General features: G+C 47.2%; 1 protein-coding gene across 3 annotated transcripts in view; it reads left to right on the top strand.

Moving 5' to 3' along the window:
* The first annotated feature begins 1,212 nt into the window (after positions 1–1,212).
* Positions 1,213–8,832, top strand: part of NUP153 (nucleoporin 153) — a 44,611-nt gene continuing 36,991 nt past the window's right edge. For 2 of the 3 annotated variants that reach the window (XM_033512070.1, XM_033512069.1), the window contains exon 1: positions 1,213–1,453. In XM_033512070.1, coding sequence (XP_033367961.1) covers positions 1,355–1,453 — 99 coding nt within the window. In that variant the 5' untranslated portion in view covers positions 1,213–1,354. The remainder of the gene's footprint in view (positions 1,454–8,832) is intronic. The other variant, XM_015617223.3, reaches the window with a different exon arrangement.

Below are 8,832 nucleotides of genomic sequence, written 5' to 3'. Positions count from 1 at the left end.
GATTTTTCTCAACTTCACTTTCAGTAGAATAAAAAAAAATTTATGTATTTTGACTTGGTAATAGGAATGCACTCTTCCTCATGTTTTGAGGAAGTAAAAGCCGTGCTGAAGCTTTTTTCCCCCCTACATCCTTTCCATCTGCCGACACTGAGCGATGAAAAACCTGCACATGCTTTTTCTCTTGCTTATACAAACCCAATCGCTAGTGGCAGCCTGGGGGAGCACTGCGGCCCTCCCGGTGCCGTTTTTCCTGCCGCGTTCTCCACACTGTTCCTCGTCAGGGTCGCGGGAACATCCCCCTCACGCTGTCTCTTGGCGCAGTTTCATGTCAGAAGGACGGAGCCAGGCTCTAATCGGTGGTGCCAAGCAGCAGGTCAAGAGGCAACGGGCAGAAACCGATGCACAGGAACTTCCTCCTAAATAAGAGGAATCTTTACTGTGCGAATGACCGCGGACTGGAGCAGGGTGACCAGAGGTTGTGCGGTCTCCCTCACTTGAGAAGTTCAGGAACTGTCTGGATGCAATCCTGTGCCATGTGCTCTGGGACGGCACCGCTTGAGCGGGAAGCCCAGCCCGGATGACTCACTGTGATCCCTTTCAACCTGAGCCATTCTGTGAAACGCCGCGGGAAGACGGGAGAAGGAGGTGGAATCTCCCGGGAGGACCCCAGCGCAAACCTTCGCTCTTAGCCGTTAAGGCGTCCATCCCTAAGCCGACTCCGGGGGCGGACATTTGCCCCGCCACGTCCCTTTGCGGGTCGGGCAGGTCCCAGTTCCAGGGAGCGCTTTTCCCGCGCAGCCGGCCGGGCCCGGCCCCTCCCGCTTCCCTGGGAGCGGGGGCGGTGCGCGCGCGCGGGGGCTGCCGGGCCGTCCGCCCGGCGCCGCTTGTGTGACGCGCCCGCGCGGGCTGGTGACGCGCGCGCGGCCCGGGGCGGCCGCCGTGTGGTTGGTCGGTGGGGCAGGGGGGTGCGGCGGTGGCGGCGGCTCGGGCCGCGGGCGGGCGGGCGGACAGCGCGCGGGGCGCCGCCGCCGGGCGGGAGAGCGCGAGCGAGGAGCGGGGGGGATCGCGGTGGGAACGCGGGGAAGGGAGAGACGCGTGAGAGAGAGAGAGACGCGTGAGCGCGCGCGCGCGCGGTAGGGGCGGGGCGGAGGCCGCGGAGGAGCCCCCCGCGCGCGCACCAGAGGCCGCGCGCGGCGCGTGGCGGGCGGGAGCGGCGCGGGGGGAGAGAGGCCGGGCCGGGCGCGTCCCCGCGGGGACGGTGACAGCGACAGCGCTGCCGGGCCGCCGCGGAGCACAGCGGCCGCACCAGGAGGAGGAGGACGAGGCCGCCGGCGGCGGCGGGCCGGATCGCATCATGGCCTCGGGTGGCAGCGGCGGCGGCGGCGGCAAGATCCGGACCCGACGGCACCACCTGGGAGCCGCGAAGCCGCCCTACGCGAGGGGCAAGCAGCAGGTGATGTCGCGGGTCAGCCCCGTGAACCCCTTCCCGTCCTACCCCGCTTCTAACCCCGGCGTTCCCCTCAGCGGCGGGAGGAGGCGCCCCGGAGGCCCGACCCGGCAGAGCCGCCTCTTTTCTCCGCCACCCTTCCCCCCTCGCCGCTCTCCACGCAGTCCCACGTGCGCGGCTTCGGGCCGGGGTTTCCCGGTGGAGCGGCCCGCGGTGGAGGGAGGAGGGAAGGGTTTCCCGCCGGGGCCGCGGGGATTGTGGGATTTCCGGGCGCTCGCCCCGCTCCGGCACCGCTGGGCTGCGGGGGGATTCTCGGCTCTCCTTTGTCTCCCGCCTGTCCCCCGCTAGGCAGGAGCAAAGGCGGGAGGAGGAGGAGGAGGAGGAGGCGGCTGGGAAGGGGTAGGTGCGCATTCCCTCTCCTCGCGGCTGAAGCGGGCTGGCTCTCACTCCGCGGGATGCTCGTTTTGTCTCCGGGCTGCCACGGTTAAATCGTGGTTAAATCGATCTTAACTGGGTTATCAAGTTAGAGTTACTCGTCAGATTTAAGTGCATCTCTTCCGATATTTGGCTTTCTTGATAAATTCCGGGTTGCAGATGAGTCTGTGAGAGTGCTGGGTCATTAGGCATCTTCCGTTGTTGGTGTGGGGATTTTTTGTGGTGGGTTTTTTGGTGGGGTGTTTTTTGTTGGGGTGTTTTTTGTTGGTGTTTTGGGTTTTTTTGTTTTTTTGTTTTTGTAGGATGCTGCCTGGAGAGCCCTTCGGTTTCTTCAGTGGCTTGCCTGTACCTAAACCTGCTGGTGCAGTGCGAGCGAAATGTAATTCATAAGGCATTTGTTCTCCTTTGTATTGTAGGAGAGAATAGACGGATAACAGAAAACAACAGTTTATAAATTGCAGTACAAAGATCCTATGCCATTTAGAGTGGCTGCAGGGAGTAGAAGCAAAGATCCTTCCCAACTCCTGTTTGTCAGGGAATTTCAAGATGCCTCGAGACAGTGCTCTGGAAATGCTTTTTTCGTGTATTTATGAACCTGAAATCGCCTGTAAAACCAAAGCATTTACATTATTAAATCGGTAATATAAGCCAGGAAATTAAATATTATATGTATAATTGAGGTGTGTTACGCATAAATTGTCATTCAATTACTTTTTGTTATTTGGGAAGTACTATACTTAATCCCTTTTATAGCGCACTGATCAGCAGTGTTGTCCTTGTAAAGCAGGCAGGGTGACGCTTCATCCAAAGAATCACTGCACTTGCAGAGCAGATGTTGAAAGCTCTTACGTGAACAACAGAGTAAGGTTGAAATTGCAATGTCCTGCACGTGGTGATACTCTGTAGATGAATTTAAAATATTTAGGTTAGATGGTTTTCTGATTATTCTAATGTCTGTGTGTTTTCTAGTAGGTATATATAAACAATGGGGCAAAGCATACACGTGCTTGGGGATATCTGGGATTCAGCCCAGAGCATGGGTGCTGCAAATCAAATATATCAATCAAATTAGCAAGTACTGTATTGGGGAAGAAATGGTAAATAGGCAAACAGATATAGGCGTTTGTTGTAAGGGATAGCTTCTTAACCCTATGTAGCTTGCTAACTTGTGTTACATACAAAGGTGAGCTCTGGGTAGATAGGTGAACTGGAAGTAATGGATAGATGTTCCTATTTTCAGTATAGCATCCACTGCAGAAAGTATTCTGTGGTTTGATGTTGTCTCAGTAATGAGTTTGGGAAGACATGGAAGTGCTCAGTGCAGTCTGGACATGATCTCCTGCTCCTCTAACTAGTATCAATAAGTAAGCTCATAGAAATACTGTATTAAAACTGTTATAAGTGCTTGGGGTCAAGACTGCAATCCAGAAAACTCAGTCTCTTATCATCAAGCTCAGAAGGTGCCTAAGCACTGAATGCCATATTGCCAATATTTTTAAAGTTCTTAGGATATCTGATTCTCTTCCACTTGTATGAAAGATGAGTAGCATGATGGCAGGCTTACAATAGTAAGCCTGGTGTGTGTTTTTCTGATGTGGTTATGCTGTCATAAGGTTGTTATTTTGCCCTAGTCTCTGAAGAAGCTTGGTCAGGTGGGAATTCTCCAGTTGTGCCCAGTGTGCTGCTGGGTCCTATTAAGTGCAGCAGCGGCTTTAGAAGACATTTGGAAGAGGAAATGCTGCTGCTTTTCAAAGATGATTAGCTAAAGCATTTGTTCAAAATGTGGTAGACCCTGCTTCGGATTTCTTTTTTGCCTAGAGGCATCAACCTACATCATCCACTTTCTGGGCAAATATCCCAGTTGCCAAGCTGTGTGTTGTCTTTGAGTTCTGACTGGAACTGTGTTATTACCCAGAAAAAGAATGTGTGATTCATTGAGCAAGGAAAAGGATGTATAAGAAGATGTTACCTTCCAAGAGTGAAGACATACAGCCTCATCCATGATTTCTGAAGTTATGTGTTTCATGTATTCTTGGAATAAACATGCAAAGTGCAGAATTTCCTGCCCTTTTTTCCCCAAGTGCCTGATAGAGCCGTATTTCATTATGTTTGCATGTGTGCTTTTTTAAGTGTAGAGTCTTTTTTTAAACCAGTCTCAAATATGAGAGATGAACAGATGCTGCTTGGAGGATGTGACTTGCAGTTTGTATTTTCTCTTGGAAGATGGAGATATGAGTAGATTTGCCCCATTAATGAAGGAACTAAACCATGGTATTTTCCTTTCTGGGCTACCATCCTGCCTTATAAAAAGTGCACTGTCAGCAGCTATGTTATTAAACCAAGAAATAAAATGTAGCAGCACCACGAGGTAAGGATGGTATCTCCTCACCCACCATGAAGATTTGAGGCGTGGGAGTTACATCTCAGAATGAAAAGAGCCTTTTTTAGTCTGTTTGGTGGGTGTTCTTAGAGTAGAATTGTGGAGTTCTTCCCATAGACTATGCTTTTCTAGGGGCAGAGTGTTGACACCTCCACACTGACTTTAGGTTGTGCTGTGCTCAGCACGCTGTTTACTTGGCCATCCCCTGCTGAAATATCCTGCCTCCTGCACTTTCTAAGAAGCTTAGACACTTGGGTTAAAATTACAGCTTCTTTGAGAGCTAAGCACATGCCAAGTGAGGGAACTGTTGTGTCCAGGATCTGGGTTTCATCTTCCAGATGTGGCCCCAGTGTTTATAAATGCTGGTTTGGCCTGGTCATTTGGATAGACTGATGATGGGAATTACTGATGCGACTGTGTAAATGGAAGGGATGTTTGCATTGCTGGCTTATTAAACTGCTTCTAGAAGAGTACCTGTATGTTCCTACTGTTAATTTTATGTTTAATTTTGTGCTTTGGTGTGTGTGCATGTGCTGGTTTAACTTGGAACAGTGCCATTCTCATTCAGGTAACAGATTCAAGAGATTTTAAGTGTGACTTATAACTTTACTTGGTAATTTTTGAATTTTATAATTAAGCATTCAAATGAAGGAGTCAGAGAACTTTGATTCTTCTGCTCTTTTATTTAAACTCATACAGGCAGATTTAAGCATGAGAAAACAAAAGTTACCTTAAAAGTGTTTATAGCCTTCCCATAAACTTCTATATTCATGTTAAGCTTTAGCTTAGAGCTGTTTGATATTAGAGGTAATGTCTATAGATTAAAACTTCTGCTGAGGAGTGATGTTTGCCTTTTTTCCTATGTCTGTATGTGCCAGTACATATTTATAATGTAGATGTTCAAATCCAAAGATGTTTTCCTTGATGAAACCAGTGTGAGTCTCTGCATGTATTGTAGTTGGTCTTGCACTGATGTAGTTAGGACATAAAACCTGACAAAAGGGACCAGAAAGCCACTGGAAGCCACTTTCATTGGTCCGGGTCATGAAAACCTCTCTAGATTTTGTGAGTTTCACCAGATCACTTGAGACATCCTGTAAAGTTCTTCCCACAGGGACTAACTACAGGATCGGGGGCTGAAAACTGTATGCAGCAGTGTCTAGAGCATTACACTGTCATGTGCTGCTGTCTAGAAGGTAGGCCTTGCTTGGCAGTGACTGCAGGCAGTGGGCAGAAGGGATCTTACAAACTGCCAGGTTTATTTTGTGAGGAAATTTTGAAACTTTGATGCTAGAGAGTTCTGAGAGTATCATATTGAGTGGTGTAATTTAGGTAATGTTTTATAGACCTTAAACAGGAAAATACTAATTAATGAAATCTTTAATAAGAGTGTGTATATGGACCTACAAAAATACATTTGTAGTAACTCCTGTCAACACTATTGTACCTTGAAGCACACTTAATGTGGTTGTATTTCTATGCAGTTCTGCTTGATTTGGTTTAGTAGTGAGTTAGTACATTGAGCTAATTGAAAAAAATGCTTAATGTGTATTGAAAGCTTTGTTTTAAAAGATGGGCTAATAGTTAACATTTGAAGTTTTGTCTCTGTCCCAGCAATATCATACTGTATTAGCAAAACCGGTGTTTCAAGTTGGCACTTGACTTTCTACTGCTACTGTAAACAAAATGTATTCTAATTGGGAATAAATATCTCAGTTACAAAACTGAGATATTGACAGTTTTCTCTCATTTAGGCTAGTGGTACTGTACATTTGTACAAAATGTAAATTATGATTGCTGTAGTATTTCATTAATAGTCTGAGGTTTGTTTCAAGGGTTGTTGTGACAGTCTTGGAGGCTGTGAAGTGTTGAGGACAAACAATATGAGTGAGTGGTATCTCCAGAGAAGAAGAAAGCAGATGAAATAATTGACTGTGTTAGCTGGGACACTGCAAATTGTCTTTGGTTGCTGGCAGCACATCGCTTCCTCTGAGTTATTTATTCCTACAGTCAGTAATTAGAACCAGTTCTTGCTCCCCTGCCATGGACGAATTGAGCTGCTGCTGATTCTAACAACTCAGCAGGACAGAGTTCAGAATTTCTTTTGCATGCCCAAAAATGTTTCAGCAAAAGTTCCAGATTGGTGCAGGTGGTGGGCTACCATAGTGTCAATGTGACGAATTCGTAACTTGCTGGGATGACTGTCTCAGTGGACATGGAGCAAAGGGTGGATATTTACCTGGACTTTAGTGATGCCTGCAGCATCGTCTCCCATGTGATCCCTGTTGTCCACTTGGTGAAATATGGACTTGTCAGGTGGACCATAAAGTGATTGGAAAATTAGCAGGACCATTGACCTCAAAGGGTTGTGACCAGCAGTACAAAGACCCAGTTGCAGCCAATTGCTAATAGAGCTTTCAGAGGTTGATACTGAGGCTGATGCTGTTCCATGTCTTTATTAACAACCTGGGATGAAGGAATGGCATGAATCCTCAGCAGTTTCTCAGATAATACCAAGCCCTTGGGAACTTCAGCCATGTTGTAGAATGAAGAATAGGGCTGCCATTCAGGAACTTGACAGATGGGCTGCCAAGAACCTTGTGAGTTTTAATAAAGGCAAATGTGAAGTTCTTCATCTGGGACAAAACAACCCCACCTACCTGCTGGACAGCAAGTTGATCATGAGTCAGCAGCATGCTCTTGAGGTAAAGAAGGCCAGCTGCATACTGGGAGGTATTAGTAAGTGTGTGTGAAGTTAAGGGAGTTGTTTTTTCCCCTACATGAAGCACTTCTAGGACTACATCTGGAGTGTTGTGTCTAGTTTTAGCCTCTCCAGTTTAAAAAAAGACAAGAAAACATATAGGAGTGAGTCTGGTTGAGAGACACCAAAATGATGATGGCTTAGAGAACTGGCTCTGTATAGGTTAAGAGCAGCAAATACCTGGTAAGTCTACAGAGAAGGTGTAACAAGGCTCTTGTAGGAGATTCATAGCAATACAGAGATACAATGGACTCAAGATGCAAAAATGGAAATTCAGATTTCATAATAGGAAAAATCTTTTAAGTATGAGGCTCGCCAGCATATTGGAAGAGCTGCCCAGAGAGGTATCAAAACCTGGGTGGACTCAGCTGTGGATGATCTGCTGGTTTTGGCCATTCTCTGAGGAGGAGGTTTAGTAGTAGATGATCTCTGGGGTGCCATGCAGCCTCTGTGTGTATGTGGTTCTGTCGGAGCTGCTGCAACTGGACCACAAAGCACACATGGGCATGGTTTGAGTGTAAATGTCACTGTTCCTCTAGGTTGGTAGTCATTTTGCTGGTCCATCCTCTAATTCTGTCTTTGGGGTTGTGCTCTCTCTTGAGGAAGGAGGGGAATAATGCCTCCATCTGACTGTTGCAGTTTTTTCAGAGAAAATACTGAGCTGGTCCTCAAAAAGAGAGTAACTAAGAGGCTTTTTCCTAAGGTTGCTGTTTTGCAGACTAATTTTTAAAAATGTCTTTTGTCTTAGTGGTAGGTCATATGATACAGTTTTCCATTTTTCTGCTATTAAGTTGTAAAAAATCTCGGGTTTTTTGCTTTTTAATGTTCTGTGTAATCAGTTCAGTATTTATTGTACTGCACTTAGCTTGGTGCAACTCCAGTATCAATGCAGGCTGGGGCATGAGTAGATGGAGAGCAGCTCTGCCAAGGATTTGGGGTTGCTGATGGATGAGAGGCTCGATATGAGTTGGCAATGTGTGCTTCCAGAAAGCCAAACATATCCTGGGCTTCATCCAAACCAGTGTGGCCAACAGGTTGAGGGAGGGGATTCTGTTCTTCCACTCCTCTCTGGTGAAGCCCCACCTGCAGTGCTGCATCCAGCTCTGGGGTCCCCAGGACAGGAAGGACATGGACGTGTTGGAGCCAGTCCAGAGCTGTGTGCTCTGTGGTGCTCAGAGGGCTGGAGCACCTCTCCTATGAAGACAGGCTGTGAGAGAGTTGGAGCTGCTCAGCCTGGAGAAGGTTCTGGGAAGACGTTATGGACACCTTTGAGTACCTAAAGGGGACTTAGACTCCTTTAACTGAAGGAGAGTTGATTCACACTGGATGTAAAGAAGAATTCTTTAAAGAAAAGGATGGTGATACTTTGGAACAGGTTACCTGGAGAGGTATTCGAAGCTCTGTCCCTGGAAACATTCAAGGTCAGGTTGGATGGGGCTCTGAGAAACCTGATCTAGTTGAAGATGTCCCTACTCATTGCAGGGAAGTTTGGACTACATGACCTCTAAAGTTCCCTCCCAATCCAAAAAATTCTATGAATTTCTATGTGTTGCATTTAAGTACAGGATCTTTGGGTGGGTTTGGCTTACTTGAGACTCCTGTGATTTTTTCAGCTAAACATGAGTTCATCTTTACATTCCTGTTTGCTGGGATGAAATGGGTGTGTTAACAGAGGTACATCAGCGCACATTGCGTCCTACGGCTGTCAGTATCACATGCAATTTGTAAATGCCCGAGCCAGTAGAATTTTTTTTTTCCTCCTTGCTGAGGCTATTTAATATTTTCTGAATGGTTCTGCTCTTGGAAGAA

Source organism: Parus major, chromosome 2 (assembly GCF_001522545.3).
Source record: "Parus major isolate Abel chromosome 2, Parus_major1.1, whole genome shotgun sequence".
Lineage (NCBI taxonomy): Eukaryota > Metazoa > Chordata > Aves > Passeriformes > Paridae > Parus > Parus major.
Note: the sequence above shows the minus strand (reverse complement) of the source record. Positions and strands in the feature narration are given on the sequence as shown.